Source organism: Phaseolus vulgaris, chromosome 8 (assembly GCF_051622355.1).
Source record: "Phaseolus vulgaris cultivar YP4 chromosome 8, ASM5162235v1, whole genome shotgun sequence".
NCBI lineage: Eukaryota > Viridiplantae > Streptophyta > Magnoliopsida > Fabales > Fabaceae > Phaseolus > Phaseolus vulgaris.
This window is the reverse complement of record NC_143505.1, coordinates 60,852,457-60,869,938: the sequence shown is the minus strand read 5'-3', so window position 1 is coordinate 60,869,938 and position 17,482 is coordinate 60,852,457. Positions and strand designations below refer to the sequence as shown.

The following is a 17,482-nucleotide window of genomic DNA, read 5'->3' as shown; positions in this document are numbered from 1 at the left end:
ACCAAAGGAGACCCATTGTCAAAGATAATTTTTTACTCTCAACTCACATGCACCTTTTACTCGAATTAATTTGATTGTCGGAGTGCCTTTGCAAACTTTCTAGAACAAAAGTGATGAGAATCTTTAATACATTAAAAAAGTAAGAGAAAATAGGGTTTTAGTCTATGAATTATAGTACATTCAATTGAACTAATGGGAGTAGATTGTCCATAGACACCTCTATTTGCCATATTGAGAGAGAGATAAGGAATGTGAGTATGATATTCATGAAGGACAATTTTCTTCAGTGTTGATTGTAACACCACCACTATGAATAACAATCTGTTGAATTATTTGATCAGTTCTGGCTTCCAATGCAATGTATTCAATGGATAATTTCCCCAATCTTCCTTCAACTTCACACCCGAGAAATTTTATTGGCCAATTCCACGATTTTTTCAATAAATTCGTATTCGTACCTACGAAAGTAGAAGGCCCTTTACTTCATGCATATACAATTTTCATTCTCATTCTGATACTCATCAAAGTATATCTGCACAAAGTAATTGCCACAAAACAAAACACGGACTGCAAAAACCAAAGCCTTAATCATGAAAATAAGCAAAGAAAAAGTAACAGAATAGTATTATTACTGTACCCTGTTTTCATGTACCATCCTTTCAAGTTGGCGACTTCAAACAAAGCTGACCTCCATTTCTTCACCTTCTCAGAGTCCTTACCCATCATAGTTTCATGTTCACTCATGGCTTCACCATAACTATTTCTTTGATGCCTTAAATCAGACGGTAACAATTTGTAAAAGATGGGGCAAACCAGTTGTTTTTTCATCTCCTTGCACTCAAGGATCCTCAAAAGCTCATCAAGACAGGAGGGAGAACGTGCATAGTTTTCAGAAAAGACAATGATTGAAAGTTTTGATTTTTCAATAACCCCAACAGTAGATTGTGAACTCTGGTCCCCATCATTGAGGATGGTATGGTATCCACTTCTGCTCAGAGCATTGTAGAGAAAACCCGAGAAGGAGCGTGTATCTTTTCCACTAAAACTCAGAAAAATAGTATAGCGGGGTAGCCTCAAGGTCAAGTCTCTCACAATCCTTTCAATGTACTCATATTCATATCCGAACCTACAGAATAAAAAGTCCATGAATAGAAGTGTTAAATATCCTAATCTCTATTCGACGTGTGTAATGTCCAACACACTCTCTCACGTCGAGATTACCAACTCGTGCGTGAAAGTATATGTTATGAGTGATCCCATAACTGCTTATGGCACGATAAGTCCAACAAAGTCTCGATAGAATATGCTTTTAAATGACTATGTGGGATTGGAACAAGAAGTGTTGTATTTCTTATCTCTAAAAAGTTCAAACTGCATTGAATATCTATTAAGAATTGTTCCTTTGTGTTTGATCTAAACATGTTTGAAAAAGTATGATCAAAACAAAAGAGTTGATGATAGTCACATATACCTGCTTCCTCTTCCCAAACACCATCCTGACAAATTGGCCACTTCAGTCAAAGCTGACCTCCAGTTTCGTATTTTGTCAAAGTTCTTTCCGAACCTATGTTCATGGTCAACCATGGCATCGGCAAAACTACCTCTCAGGTTCCTTACATCGGACGGATCGACGTTGTAAAAGATTGGAATAACGATTTGGTTCTTTGTCTTCATGCAGTCTAGGATCTTGACAAGTTCGTCAAGGCACCACCTAGAAAACGCAAAGTTTTCGGAGAGAACAACGATGGCAACCCTGGATGCTTCCAAAGCTTCAATGATGGAATATACAAGGTCGCCACCCTTCAACACTCCCTCATCCCTGAAAGTTCTCAATCTTGCCTGCTGCAAAGCAGCATAGAGGTTACCCGTGAAGGTGAGGCGCGTGTCTTCCCCTCTAAAGCACAGAAAAACATCATAACGCGCCATAGCAGCACAATCAAATGAAACAACCACTCAAACTTAGATGTTCATGGTGAAACTCTCTCTCTCATATGTATGATGATTTCCTTGACTCTCTTTCTGAAATATATAGGTGGTGAATGTATTGTACCGGTGACGATCGAGGTGTGCACATTAAATAAATAAATAAACATGGTTACACGTGAAAAATAGACCGTTCTCACTTCCATTGAAAGAGTCAAAGACATTTAGTAGAGCATTCCTTTAATATCAGGAAGCGGACCACTAAACATGTCTCTAGCAATCGGTTACTTGGCACACACAGCCAAGACCCAAGTCAACCTACTAAAGGAACTTCTGAAATGGGTAAATGTACGTTTTTCATAAGATCAAAGAAATCTAACTAAACATTAGCAATGACTTGAGCGTCGGAGTGCAATCACAGGTACCCGTCAATCGGATGAACACACGCGAGAAGAAAGAAAGACTTGAAGAATTTGACAGCTAAAGGCAAGGCAACCATTGTGTATCAACGTGGATCAATATTACTCGGGCCCTAACATCCATATAGGTACATATCATTAGCCAAAATAAAATACATTAACAAGAATTGATGGGTACCAACTTCGGTTGAAGACCAATATTATAACCAGCACGGGCCCATTAAACATGGTTTCTGCTACATGGATCCAAAGGTTGTTAATGGAGTTAATTATTATTAATATCATCCCATCAAGTTGATGACTTCTCGGGTGATTAGTGTAATACTGTGTGATGCAATTGACAAAGGCATGTGAAAAGAATATGTCAGATATTCTCAAAATAAACAAAAATGTTTATTAACGACTTCAACTTTTTAAGGATAAATGAAAAAAATACAACTTTATGAGTTAAAATTAAAAATTGATAATTTGACTACAAAATAAGGTTAGTATGATACTTTTTTTTTTCTGCAGTTGATAAAAATAAACTATCTAATAAGAATAAATTAGATAGTTTAGCATATATGTTTAGGCAGACTATCTAAATGGTTGTTTAATATATCGTTTAACAAAAAGAGGAAAGTAAATAACAGAGTACGAGGAACAGCAAGAGTAATGAGGGATTAACACAAACACTTAAATTTGGATTACATTTAATTCTCTTAAACAATTGTTTAATAGCTTCCAATTATCAACACACTTGATTATGCTCTTATTTGGGTTTGTCTAAGCATCGACTTTTGAGAGGTCTTTCTTTTGTCTCTTTTCTGAACAGTTTACCTAAACAATATTTTCATCACTTCAGGTTACCACGAGTATAATCACATCTTCATGTTACAACGTCACCTCTGCTGATTACACATTTTCTTTTGTAACCTTCTAGAACTCTGAAAAAAACAAAGAACATTTTCAAAGAGAGCACAAACAAAACTCACGAGGGTATAACTTCACATTGTGAATAACTACAATGGTTTAACACTCAACTCAATAGATTAGACGCTCCAATAGCTAGATTAAATGTTCACTATAGCTCCTGCATTTTCAGCACGATTAGTAGTGTCACTTTTCTTGCTTGGCTTGCCTTAAATTTGTTCTTCACCTTCAATTTCTTTATATATGTTTTTGAATTTGTCTTTTAATACTTGAATTTGTTAAGTTTAAATTATTACAATAGCTTAGTATTTTCAACTTTTTTTATGATAGATGCTCAAAACAGAAAGTTTGAATTTGTAATTTTTCAATTTGTTTTTGTTTCAAAAACTAATTGAAAAGTATTTACAATATGGATCAATAAAACAAATCAAAACATAATTTGAAAATCGTTTCATTTTAGATAACACATAATACTAAAACAAATATGGATCAATAAAACAAATCAAAACATAATCTGAAAATCGTTTCATTTCAGATAATACATAATACTAAAACAAGGTACTTGAGATTTTCAATTTATTAAAATGATTTCTCTTAAAAAAATTAAGAGATATTCACACTATATTTTAAAAAAATATTCACAAGATTTAGTTTAAACAAATCTGTCTATAAAAATAGATTTTAAACATATACAAAAAGATAGAGTTATTCTAAAAAATACATATTGAAATCATTTTGTTTTTTAATATAATATCTCTTTAATTGATGATGTATATATAATTCACAAGGTTTTATTTAATTGTTAATAATAGTAAAAATTTACTTATTCAATACATTTATCAAATAGTCTAACATACAAAACTTTAGAACTCAAAGGATATCCTGCATAGTGCAACTTCAACTAACTACTATTAAATCGTTTAAATCACATATAAAACATATAATTCATATCGCAAATAAAACATTCAGATTAAATTCTATTATGCAATTAATACGTTTTATTAAACTGTTTATCATAAACAAAAGTTATATAAAGAATTTATTACATATTTCAACTATACAAAACATTATATTTTTTTTTATCATCAAAACATATAAAACATATATGCTTCACATCTAATTTCCTCATCAAACTCTCTAATGGTTTGGCATCTAAGAACTTGGTCATCAGACCATCTAATGATCCTCATCAAACCATTCAGTAATCAACAAATTTTGTATATAATGTACCTGTATGGATATTGGGGACTGAGTAATGTTGGTCCACGTCGATACAAGGTGTCTGCTTCAGTCTTAGTTGTCTTGTCCTTCGAGTTTCCTTCTTCCTCGCGTGCCTCGGTCGGCCGGTGGGGGTACCTGCGATTGTGCTCCGACGCTCAAGTCAGTAATCTCTCTCAGTGAGAATCCTTGATAATCTGAAAAACATACCTCTCTCTCTTTCTTTCTCTTCTTTTGTATGTCCCTTTGGGCTTGGGCCCTCTGGGTCATTAGTGGTTCGCGACGTGTTTTGTGGTCCTTGGGTCGTGTTAGATGGTTTCCTGGGATCTAGGGGGTGTTCCCGAAAATCCAGGGAGTGCTCACGTGTGTTTGTTACTCAGTGGGAATTGTAACCGTTTGTCCCACGTGTAACCATGTTCCTTGCTTAATTAGATAATTTAATTCGGACAACGCGGTCGTCCGGTACCGACCGGTACACTTGCCCCCCAGGCTCGAGGTCATGTAAGGATGAAGAGTCGTATAAGGCTCAGGGGGTTATTGAAACAATGCGTGATAACTGGCATCATTAATGTGTGGCAGAGATGTGACGCATGGCAGAGTTGCCGTTTGGGGATGCTGTCATATCTGGATCGATTGAATGGTAGGGATTACGTGCCGTTTCGTATGCTGAGCGTATATGATCGTTGGATTAGATTTGATCTAATGGTGTTAGACGAACGCAGGGGTTTTGCTTCCCATCTCTTTGCCTATAAATAGTATTTCATTTGTAGAGTTGAGGGTTTTTCGTTCCTTTTGCTCTGAGTTTTGGGTTGCTTGCTTTGTTTTGCTAGGTGCCGATTTTGCTGCCAGTGTCTTCTTCTTCATTTCAAGGTTAGTCATGCCTTCTTCTGAGGAGTCTTCGAGTGTCGCGGGTTCGTCTTTGACTCGCGGTGCGAGTCAGGCATCGGACGACCCAAGTTATGATTGGGTTGATCCTACCGTTCTTCGAATCCCCAGTAAAATAAAGTCTTCGGATAAATTAGATCAGTTTCTAGCAACCCATAAAAATTTTCTAACCCCGGATTGCCCGGCCGATGCGTTATATGTCGATATATGCGATATGACCGACCGTGTGTGTCATGGCCGGGAGAATGCTCCACACGACTTTTTCTTTGTGTATAGTACCTTGTTTTCCCATTTACACGTAAGTTTACCTTTTGATGATTTTACCATGAGTATCCTTCGGATTCTCAATGTCGCACCGACACAATTGCACCCTAACTCGTGGGCCATTTTACAAGCCTTTCGAGTTATTTGTCAGATATTTGGGCTCCTGCCGACCGCCGAATCATTTTTATATTATTATAACACGTACCCGAGTACCCCAGTAGGTTGGTTGTCGTTATCCAGTCGTCCGGGGAACGTACGCTTTGCTGCTTTTACTACCTCGTATAAGAATTTTAAGGATTACTTTTTTAAAGTGTTTGTCGAGCCGGACGGCCGGGATCTATTCTATAATGCCGATGGAAGCACAAAATTTCCATTCCATTGGACGGAGAATCCCACCTCCCTTGACTATCGGCTTTGGGAATCTTTGTCTTCCATCGACCAAGAGATTTTGATGGTCGTGAATCAACTACCGTGTAGGCTCCCTACGCGGGAACTGATAGCCCTTTACGGGTCGTCCAAGCAGTGGGCGGACCTAAATGGTGAGCACCTTCTTTTTGCGGTCGTTCGGCTGATAGCATATTTGTATCTTACCTTCGTGTTTGTGGTGCAGAAATTGTTGTGAGCATGGATCCGAGTTTGAAGAAATATATGAATAGTCTGAAGAGGCAGGCTAAGAAGAGTAAAATAGCCACCATCGCTGGGATTGTCCCGCGGACGACTGAGCAGGAGGTCGTTCCGGTGGAGGTCGTCCGTGTTCCCGCTCAAGGAAAGAAGAGGGGACGTCCTGTTAAGGTGCCTCGGATGGACGCTCCGTCTTCGTCGGGCAGTCCCATTAGCTTATTGGTGTCATCCGTCAGGGTGGCACCTACAATGCAATTTGACTTGCGTCCGGAGGACGAGGAAATTTTTGCTACCATTCCCACCTTAGATATGGTCGAGGAGATGGTTGAGCTGCAGTGTCGTGCGGCTGTGGCGACCAGGGCTCTTGGGGACGAGCTAAGGAGAGTGAAGACAGTCTCGATTCCAAAATTGAAATCGCAGCTCAATGACTCGGCCGTCTCGTTGAAGGATGCCCTGAAGGCAGTGGATGAAGCCCGGACTGACACTCAGTTGGTCAGGAAGGAGCATGAGGCTTTAAAGATTACTTTAGAAGAAGTAGCAGCAGGACGGGAAGATGCCATCAAGGAGCGGGAAAAACTGGCCGCGGAGAAAGAATTGTTGAGTGCTCAAGTTGAACAGCTTCAAGGGTTCATGTTGAGCATCAACGAAGAGTCATTCAGGCAGGGAGTTCGGCAGGTCGCCTTTTTCCATGGGGTGCCGGACGACGATGAGCGATACGACTCGAACATGGATGTTGTGGGCGGCCGTCTGATGCCTCTGGGGGACGAGGAGGCCAAAGAGAATGATCAAACCATCTGTCCTATAGCTGAGATGCCACGTGCAGATGATACCGTACCGCCGGAGGAGTCGATGCAACCGGATGACACCCTTGATATTGTTTAATATTTTCATTACCTGGGTCCGGGGTGTGGGCTAAAGACAATTTTATTGCTTTGTGACGTGTTTTGAACTATTTTACTTTTTGCTATCGAATTTATTTTCATGTTGCTATTACCACGCAGTTTAATACCGGACGACGGTGCTTTGATGAAGAATTTGATGTCGCGCGTAACTTAATTTATATATAATTTAATTGAATTTCTGACTAAGGTAATTTAATTGAATTTCCGACCGAGTGAACGGTTAATTAATTTAATTGAATTTCTGACCGGTACATGAAAAACGTTTAAGTTATAATTCAGATAACTTTAGTGGTATATTCCGACCAAACGAACGGTTAATTAATTTAATTTCTGACCAAGATTGGTGAATAACGTTTGTTATAATTCGGATAACTTTAGTTATATATTCCGACCGAATGAACGATGAATTAATTGAATTTCTGACCAAGATTGGTGAATAACGTTTAAGTTATAATTCGGATAACTTTAGTTATGTATTCCGACCGAATGAACGGTGAATTAATTGAATTTCTGACCAAGATTGGTGAATAACGTTTAAGTTATAATTCGGATAACTTTAGTTATGTATTCCGACCGAATGAACGGTGAATTAATTGAATTTCTGACCAAGATTGGTGAATAACGTTTAATTTATAATTCGGATAACTTTAGTTATGTATTCCGACCGAATGAACGGTGAATTAATTGAATTTCTGACCAAGATTGGTGAATAACGTTTAAGTTATAATTCGGATAACTTTAGTTATGTATTCCGACCGAATGAACGGTGAATTAATTGAATTTCTGACCAAGGTTTGGTGAATAACGTTTAAGTTATAATTCGGATAACTTTAGTTATGTATTCCGACCGAATGAACGGTGAATTAATTGAATTTCTGACCAAGATTGGTGAATAACGTTTAAGTTATAATTCGGATAACTTTAGTTATATATTCCGACCGAATGAACGGTTAATTAATTGAGTTTCTGACCAAGATTGGTGATTTAAAGTGCCTCGTTAAAACCTTCTCGGTAGAAAACCCTCCTTAGGGATAAAACTACCGAGCGAGGAAAGAGTGCACTAAGTTTATTCATCAATTGTAATAGAATTTGAGATGCGTGGCATTCCACGTTCTCGGTATAGATTTTCCTGACAAATATTCTAAGTAATAAGCTCCTCCTGTTGCTGTGTCGGAGATGCGGAACGGACCTTCCCAATTGCTTGAAAACTTTCCTCCGTCCTTCCGGGCGTCGCTGCGCATGCGCCAAACTAGATCTCCTTTCTGATAGCTTCGTGGCTTCACTTTGGAGTTGTACCTTCGTGCTGCTCGTATCTTGCATGCTTCTTCCCTTATCTTGCATTTGTCCCTTAATTCATTGATGAGGTCGAGGCCGACTAGTAGACTTTCCTTGTTTAAGTCTAGGTCTAATGTCTGTCGGCGTAGTGAAGGCTCGCCGATTTCGACCGGAATCATGGCTTCTGTGCCGTACGTCAGGCTATAAGGTGTTTCTTGAGTTGTTGACTGGGGAGTACAACGATAAGCCCACAGAACCTCTAACAATTCTTCCGTCCAATTTCCCTTGGACGGGCCAAGTCTCTTCTTTAACTCATTGAGAATAACTTTGTTGGCGGCTTCCGCCTGACCGTTGGTTTGAGGGTGTTCGACCGAACTCGTTATATGTTTGATGTGAAGTTTCTCATAGAATTCAGCTAGCCCACGGTCGGTGAACTGTCGACCATTGTCTGTGATAATGATCTGAGGTAGGCCGAACCTGCAGACAATGTTTTTCCACACAAAGCTTTGTACGTTCCGGGCGGTGATGGCTGTTAGTGGTTCAGCCTCAATCCATTTGGTAAAGTAATCTATACCCACCAGTAGGAACTTGCATTGCCCTTTTCCGAGTGTGAAAGGTCCGATAATATCCATTCCCCATTTCACGAACGGCCAAGGGGATAGGATGTAGTGCAAGTGTTCTGGTTTTTGGTGCAATAAGGTGCCGAACTCTTGACATTTCACGCACTTTTGAACGTATTCAGTGCAGTTTCCCTGTAAGGTCGGCCAGTAGTATCCAGCTCTTAGAATTTTGGTGGACATAGTCCGCGCTCCTGAATGGGTTCCGCATATCCCTTCGTGTAACTCGGTCATTACATAAGTGACTTGTTCTGGACCAAGGCATTTTAGGAGGGGACGGGAATACCCTCTCCTGTAAAGATCTTGGCCAATCAGTATGTATCGGGCGGCTTGTAATTTCATCGTTTTCTCCAAATGTGGATCGCATACACCATCGGTCAGATATTGTTTTATGGGAGTCATCCAGTTAGGTTGGGTGTCAGTCGCCATGCATTCTTCGGTACCAACACTTGGTTTAGCCAGGGTCACGTGTATGGCCGACCGGTGGACGCCTTTCTTTTTTAGGGTAGCCAATCTCGATAGAGCGTCCGCCCTAGTATTATTTTCCCTCCGTACGTGTTGGAAGGAGATTTCTTTGAACCTGTTTAGAAGATTTTTTACGAAATGAAAATACTGTTGGAGTAATGTTTCTCTTACCTCATACTCCCCTGTAAGTTGTCCGACGACTAGACGGGAGTCGCTCTTACAAATTATATTTGTTATCTCCAATTCAATCGCCAGATGCAAACCTGCGATTATAGCTTCGTATTCGGCTTGATTATTGGAAGTTTTAAATTCAAATTTCATGGCTTGTTCGACAACAATCTCCCCTGGTCCTTCAAGTACAACTCCTGCTCCGGACGAACGACTGTTTGATGACCCATCTACATATAGTGTCCATCGGGGAGTTTGTTCGGTCGGATAGGGAGTGAGTTCTGTTGTGAAGTCGGCGAGGGCTTGGGACTTGATGGCTCCCCTGGGTTGGTATTCGATGTGGAATTCTGACAGTTCGACTGCCCAACCTATCATTCGTCCGGCGAGGTCAGGTTTGGTGAGAATCTTCATAATGGGATAGTTAGTCTTAACAATGACCTTGTGATTTTGGAAATACATCCGCATCCGTCGTGCGGTAATGACCAAAGCGAAGGCAACTTTTTCGACCATTTGGTACCGGGTTTCTGCGTCATGTAAGACTCGACTTACAAAATATACCGGTCGTTCTTCCGCTTCAATTTCTTGTACCAGAGTGGAACTCACCGCTTCATTGGAGACGGCGAGGTAGACCACAATGGGTTCCCGTGCGTTCGGTTTCTGGATGACCGGTGGAGACGCCAGAAATGCTTTTAACTGTTGGAAATTTTGTTCACATTCATCTGTCCATTCAAATTTAGTTGTCTTCTTCAGAAGTTTTATGATGGGTCTCGTTCGTTCGGCAAGCTTAGGTACGAATCGAGACAACGAAGTGAGACGGCCGACTAGTCTCTGGATCTCTTTGAGTCCGTTGGGACTTCGCATTTCGGTGATTGCCTTGCATTTTTCTGGATTAGCCTCTATACCCCGATGTGTGAGCATGAAGCCTAAGAACTTCCCCCCTTCTACGCCGAACGCGCACTTCTCCGGGTTTAAACGCATGCGGTATTGACGCAAGGCTTGAAAAACCTCTTTTAAGTCAGAAACATGTTGTTCGCAAGAGTCTGATTTGACGACGATGTCGTGAACGTATACTTCTACATTCCGACCGATCATGTCGTGGAATACGTGATCCATGAGTCGCTAGTATGTGGCTCCTGCATTCTTGAGGCCGAACGACATGACTTCATAGAAGAAATTATCAGAATCTGTTCTGAACGCGGTTTTTTCTCGATCACGGTGGTACATTTGTATTTGATTGTAACCTGAATAAGCATCAAGGAAACTTAGGATTTGATGACCGGCTGCACCGTCGACCAGCCGGTCGATAGTAGGTAGGGGATACGAGTCCTTTGGGCACGCCTTGTTAAGGTCTGTGTAGTCTACGCACATTCTCCATTTTCCATTCGTCTTTTTTACCATCACTACATTGGCTAGCCATGTCGTATAGTGGGCCTTTTGAATAAAACCAGCTTGAATTAGCTTGTCTGTTTCTTCTCGTGCGGCTTTGCGCCGTTCTTCACCTAGTTTCCTTTTCTTTTGAGCGATCGGCCTGGCCTCTGTATAAACAGACAATCGATGGGTAATCACATCTGATTCTACCCCTGGCATGTCTGCAGCCGTCCAGGCGAAAAGATCAGCGTTCTTTGTTAATGTTTTACCGATCGTCTCTCGGTCGTCTGGTTTGAGAGATGTTCCCATGTATGTTTTCCGGTCTTTGTCCCGAAGGAATATGGGTTGAAGATCTTCCCCTGCTTCCATTCGGGGATCATCCAGTCGAGGATCTAGATCGACTAAAGCGACCAAGTGTCTTCTAGATTCTCTTCCTCTAGAGCGTCTTTCTGTTGACCGACCTCTTCGCTCTGTGGTCCGTTCGGCTGACGTGGTATAAAGCCTTCGGGTCGGCTCCACCTTCAGGCTAGCTACATAACACTCTCGTGCCGTCTTCTGGTCTACATGCACGGTTGCTATATCTCCATTGACCGAGGGGAACTTCATAGCTAAATGAGGAGTTGAGACAATGGCTTTCAATCTGTTGATAGATGGTCGACCGAGCAAAATATTGTACAATGTATTGGCATTAACGAGTAGATATCGTATGTTGATGGTCTTGCTGAGGTAATCATCTCCGAACGTGGTGTATAGATCGATAAATCCTTTCGTATCCACTCTTTCCCCTGAGAAACCAACTATCTGCTCGTTGTAGGGTTGTATCTCTGCTTCTGGAATCTTCATCTTCTTAAACGTTTCCCAATACAGGATGTCGACCGAGCTATCCTGATCTACCAAAACTTTTGCAATTGCAAATTTATCTATCTCCACAGTTATTACCATGGGGTCATCTTGAGATGGATCGATTGCTGTGAAGTCTTCGTCAGTGAAAGTGATTGGTGGTATATGCGGTCGGCGTTGTGTGGAAGTCGAATGAACGGATTGAATTGCTCTCAAATGTTTTTTCCTTGCTGAATTAGAGCATCCTCCACCCGCAAAGCCACCTGCAATGTAATTAATTTCTTGAGGGGGCTGACCGAGCGACACCGGTCCAGCGATTGTATTGATGACTGTGCGAACTTTTTGTTTAGTTCGACTTCTACGTTCAGGGCTTTCGCTTTTAGGCCTCGTTCGTCTGATCGGACTTTCGCTTCTTTTTCTTCTGTTTGAACGATAGTGGTTGTCACGGGTTCGGTCGTCTCTTCGTCCCGAACGTTCGCGGGGATCATGATCACGCTGGGGTGACCTGGGTGCAGTGATGGTGGTTTTCACGAACTTGCGGAGATGACCGGCCTGGACGAGCTCTTCAATTTTATCTTTCAGTGCTTGGCATCCTTCGGTCGTGTGGCCATAGTTACGATGGTATTGGCAACGTTTACTGGTGTCGGCATTGGGAGGGGTTTGTGATTGCCTCAATGCCGGAATCAATTCAATCTGCAGTGCTTCGTCGAGAACCTTACCCCTTGGTACAATCAAGGGAGTGTAGTTGTGGAAACGGGGACCCCTATTGGGGCGATGTCGTTCTCGGTCGGTCGGTACTGTGGGGGGATGAATCCCTTTGCTCTTGTCCGTGTTCTCAGCATAAGTTTTTCGATGATAGTCAATATGTTCTTCTATCTGCATGAACTTTGTTGCTCTTGTTCTTAATTCATCCATATTGCACGGAGGTCGTTTGATAAGGCTTTCAGTGAACCTTCCCGGTAGTATGGCCGAGACCAAATGATGCATGGCTATTTCTGGATTAAGATTACGAATGTTCATACACACTTTGCTAAATCTGTTCATGAATGTTCTCAATGATTCTCCCCTTTCTTGTTTGACATTTAGAAGAGACATGGAGGATGTCCGATGAGGTCTACTTGTGGCGTATTGCGTGGTGAACTTCAATTCCAAAGCGTCGGAGCTTGTAATGGAATTGGGTGGAAGGTCTGAAAACCATCCAAGGGGGCCTTCCCTGAGAGAGGTGGGGAAGACTTTACACCATACCGTTCGGTCGGTTGTGTAAAGGGTCATTTGAGTTCTAAATAAATTCAGATGTTCGTCTGGGTCTGTGGAACCGTCATAAAGGTTTATCGTTAGGCCCCTCCACTTGTCAGGGAGAGGAGTGGCTATGATGTCATCAGTGAACGGATGGCCTTTCGGGTTTGTTACCTTGTTTGGGGTTACTGGCTTTACACTCTGATGGGTGTGTTGAACGAGTGACGTGTGAGGTATAGCCTGGGCTATTGTTCTTGTTCCTGATTGGAACGGTGATGGAGAAGGTGCACGTGAATGCCCTTCGCGTTCAGATTGCTCAAGTCTATCCAACAATCTCTTGTTCTGTTCTTTCAATTGTGCTATCTCTTCTGCGTGTTGTTGACGCTCTTCTTCTCGTCTTTTCCTTTCTTCATCCTGGCGAAGTTGATCGATGACCCCTTTTTGGAGTAACTCCTGCATCTGAATCTGGAGGGTTTGTAGTATGGTCCTATGCTCTTCAGAGATATCATTGTTGTTGTTGTTTGCCGTTGAGCCCATCTTCAAGCGTTGGGATCTTTGGGTCTGGGAATAATGATTACTCGGCCCCACGGTGGGCGCCAATTGTACCTATATGGATATTGGGGACTGAGTAATGTTGGTCCACGTCGATACAAGGTGTTTGCTTCAGTCTTAGTTGTCTTGTCCTTCGAGTTTCCTTCTTCCTCGCGTGCCTCGGTCGGCCGGTGGGGGTACCTGCGATTGTGCTCCGACGCTCAAGTCAGTAATCTCTCTCAGTGAGAATCCTTGATAATCTGAAAAACATACCTCTCTCTCTTTCTTTCTCTTCTTTTGTATGTCCCTTTGGGCTTGGGCCCTCTGGGTCATTAGTGGTTCGCGACGTGTTTTGTGGTCCTTGGGTCGTGTTAGATGGTTTCCTGGGATCTAGGGGGTGTTCCCGAAAATCCAGGGAGTGCTCACGTGTGTTTGTTACTCAGTGAGAATTGTAACCGTTTGTCCCACGTGTAACCATGTTCCTTGCTTAATTAGATAATTTAATTCGGACAACGCAGTCGTCCGGTACCGACCGGTACATATAATAAATCCGAATTTTAAAACTTTTGAAACACCAAATTATTTTAACAAAACATGACACTTTTAATATCGTGTTAGATTACACATCAGAAAGAAGATGCAGAAAAAGCACATCAGACATCAAGAATTAAACAGATTTAAAACAAATACAAAAAACCATTGTCACTGCAACAGGGTGTAGAAACACCATTGATAAGCACAATTCAAAGATTGTTACTGATAACTATCACTATTCATTCTTCTCCATTGTTGTCTTGAATAAGGAAAGGACTTGCTATATGCTTCCCATCTTCAATATTAATGAGCCGTTCCACAATCCTTTCGATAGATTCATGTTGGAACCTGCAAAAGTACAAGGCCTTTTCATACATTTATCCCCATTCTTTATCCTAATTAAGAAAACAACAAAATTAAGCTTCATTCATCAATCTTCTAACTAATAATATTTATTAAGGAAATAATAATTATCAAATTATATATAATTATTGTATACAATATTGTACGATATTGTATATTGTACCCAATTATTTGTAATTAATTTAACAAAAGATATCTCTAACTAATTAGATTGTAATTTGGAGAGAGAAACTCCTTATATATTTCCTATACATGTAAAAAAATACATCAGAGAATAAGAAGCATCTCTTTTTCTTATCATTTTTTATCATTTTGTTATAAATAGATTGTGGCATACAAAAATTGTTCCAAACAAAACATGTCTCCGACAATAACTGTTTCATGTTTAGCATTTTGATGGTTTTGGTCTTTATTTTTTTGTAAGTTTTATTGTTAAAAGTTAGATACCAACTTTAAAATCTAAATAACGCTAAAACTGTTAAATAGTTAATTAGATACCATTTTAAAAACTATTTGTAAATAATAGAAATTAATTTAGATACTAATAATTTTTTTAGTCTATACAATAATATCTAATTTAATCACTTAAAAACTAATAATTTTTATCTCTAAAATTAGTTAAAATTTAATGATAAAGTTTAGCATTACATACTCATTTTCACTGAGATGCTCTCCATCCAAGTTGGTGATTTGAGACAAAGCAGACCTCCATTTCAGCACCTTCTCAGAGTCCTTTCCAAATCTTTTTTCATGTGCAGTCATGGCTTCACCATAACTTTTTGTCTGATTGCACACATCCAACTTCTCCACATTGTAAAATATTGGCCAAACCTTCTGATTCTTGGTGTTCATACACTCAGTGATCTTGGCAAGTTCATCAAGACACCAAGTGGAATATCCATAGTTTTCAGAGAACACAACAATGGAAATCCTTGAACTTTGAATTGCTCCCATGAGCGTTTCAGAAATTTGGTTCCCACCCTCCAATTCTTCATCGTCCATGAAGATTTTGAATCCCTCTCGGCGAATGGCATCAAAGAGAAAACCAGTGAGAGTATGGCGCGTATCCTCTCCACAAAAACTCAGAAAAACATCATATCTTGGCAGGGATTGCAGGGCTGCTTCCACAATCTTTCGGATGAATTTGTATTCGTACTTGGACCTATAAAACCACAAACCCTTCTAAAATTCACCAGAGGGCTAATAAAGTTAACATATTTATCCACAAAACATATGAACTCGAAACAGAACTTCAATTTACAATTTCTCCTGGTTCATCACTTTCTCAGGGATGAAGTATAAGTAATTCAAAAACCGTACCACAGACGAACACACAAAGATTTGTCCTTATCTCTAAAATTATAAACTTATACAGTAAGTTTTAGAAAACCACTTCATTTCTCTGTTTTAAAATTGTGTTCTGTCAGAAAAAAAAAACATTTTTTAAATTGATACATCACCCATATTTATTCTACTACGACGGTTGTCGTGCATGAGTTAATAGGTGTGTTCAACAACATTAGAAATTAATTTAAAAAAAAAAAAATTATGACTAAATTATAAACTATTTTAAAGATTAAATAAATTTTTGATTTTTAAATTAGTTTTTATTATTGATAAATAGTTTCTAAAATTGTATCTGATTAGCTATCAAAAATTTTACTATCAAATTTAGAATCAAAATAATTAATAGTTAAAACTTTGGTAGTTAATTAAAAATTAATTAAAAATTAATAATTTTTTTTATCTTTAAAATGATTTTTAATTTAATCACTCAAGTAATTAATTATTTTTTGTATTTAATTTTATGCGGAGTATGATATGATGATGAAAAGTAATGATACCCCATTTGGTAAACCCATCCACTGAATCTGCTAACCTCAACCAAAGCTTCTCTCCATTTGTTCATCCTCTCTGTGGAATACCTTTCTCTAACTCTGAACATGGCTTGTCCAAATCCACCTTTCTGAGTTCTTACCTCACTCGGATCCACTCCGTAATAGATTGGCCAGACAAGTTGGTCGCTCTTCATCCAACAGTCAAGGATGGCCACAAGTTCATCGAGACATCTTGAGGAGGATGCATATCCTTGGGAGAAAACAACGATGGAAATCTTTGACTCTTGTATTGCTTTAAGAGAAGAGGGTGAAATATTGGTGTCATTAGTGTATGGCTCAGGATCTTCTTCATGTTCTCTGAAAAACGTCTTGATTCTCTTGCTGCACAAAGCACTGAAGAGACTACCAGTGAAGGTGTAGCGAACATCTTCACCACCAAGACTCAGAAAAACATCATAGTTTTTTGGTTCATTGGACATGATGGAACCAAAACACAAGTACTTTTCTTTCTCCAGATCAAATGTATAACAAGTGCTTTTCTTTTTAATAATTTTTCCTCATTAAGGAGAAAGTGTTCACATGTCTTCATCAAGTGTTGTCATAGTTGTCTTATTCTTAATTGAAAATTTTGAATAGATAATATATCTATCTATTAGTTGAAATCATTAAAAATTAAAGATTCGGAACTATCTAATAGTTTATCCTTCAATTACAGGTCAACCTTACCAAGAAATTTATTGATAATATCATCTCATCAAATAAATAATCGTTTTGTTATAATCTATTCAAAATCTTAATGTACTAATATTTTAAACTAGATGAAAATAACCAGGGATGTAAACTCCAACTTGAGAATTAAATAGTTATCTAAAACGTGTCACATTTCTCAACGCAATAAATCGTCATCATCCAACATTTCCATCAATTTCATTCCTGGTACCTCTTTTCCTCTGAAAGATTATAATTTTGCTACGGTAATTTATGCCAAAATATACGACACAACATAAATTGTTTCATTTGTATTAATAATTTTGAGCCAAACTTATGTAGTATAACTATTACAACGATAATAAGTATCATGTGTGGCACACACAAGGATGACA

The 17,482-nt window shown here is 39.5% G+C and overlaps 3 protein-coding genes across 4 annotated transcripts; all 3 read right to left on the bottom strand.

Annotated features, from left to right (window-relative positions):
- Positions 1-96: 96 nt before the first annotated feature.
- Positions 97-2,035, bottom strand: LOC137824130 (TMV resistance protein N). 2 transcript variants are annotated; one of them, XM_068629591.2, is made up of 3 exons: positions 1,472-2,035; positions 638-1,126; positions 97-458 (listed from the first exon to the last, which is right to left on the bottom strand). In XM_068629591.2, the coding sequence occupies exons 1-3, from the start codon at positions 1,924-1,926 to the stop codon at positions 398-400; spliced, it is 1,005 nt and encodes a 334-aa protein (XP_068485692.1). In that variant the 5' UTR covers positions 1,927-2,035; the 3' UTR covers positions 97-397. The 2 variants fall into 2 exon arrangements, with proteins under 2 accessions (XP_068485692.1, XP_090150036.1); XM_090293910.1 differs by lacking the exon at positions 97-458 and having other exon boundaries at positions 558-1,126.
- An 8,753-nt stretch (positions 2,036-10,788) lies between these two features.
- Positions 10,789-13,650, bottom strand: LOC137825442 (uncharacterized). The gene has a single exon (XM_068631109.1). It carries the CDS (start codon positions 13,648-13,650, stop codon positions 10,789-10,791), a length of 2,862 nt encoding a protein of 953 aa, XP_068487210.1.
- Positions 13,651-14,219: 569 nt separating this feature from the next.
- Positions 14,220-16,990, bottom strand: LOC137826618 (uncharacterized). Its single transcript, XM_068632653.2, has 3 exons — positions 16,386-16,990; positions 15,194-15,703; positions 14,220-14,526 (listed from the first exon to the last, which is right to left on the bottom strand). Exons 1-3 carry the CDS (start codon positions 16,856-16,858, stop codon positions 14,418-14,420), a joined length of 1,092 nt encoding a protein of 363 aa, XP_068488754.1. The 5' UTR covers positions 16,859-16,990; the 3' UTR covers positions 14,220-14,417.
- Between the last annotated feature and the right edge of the window lie 492 nt (positions 16,991-17,482).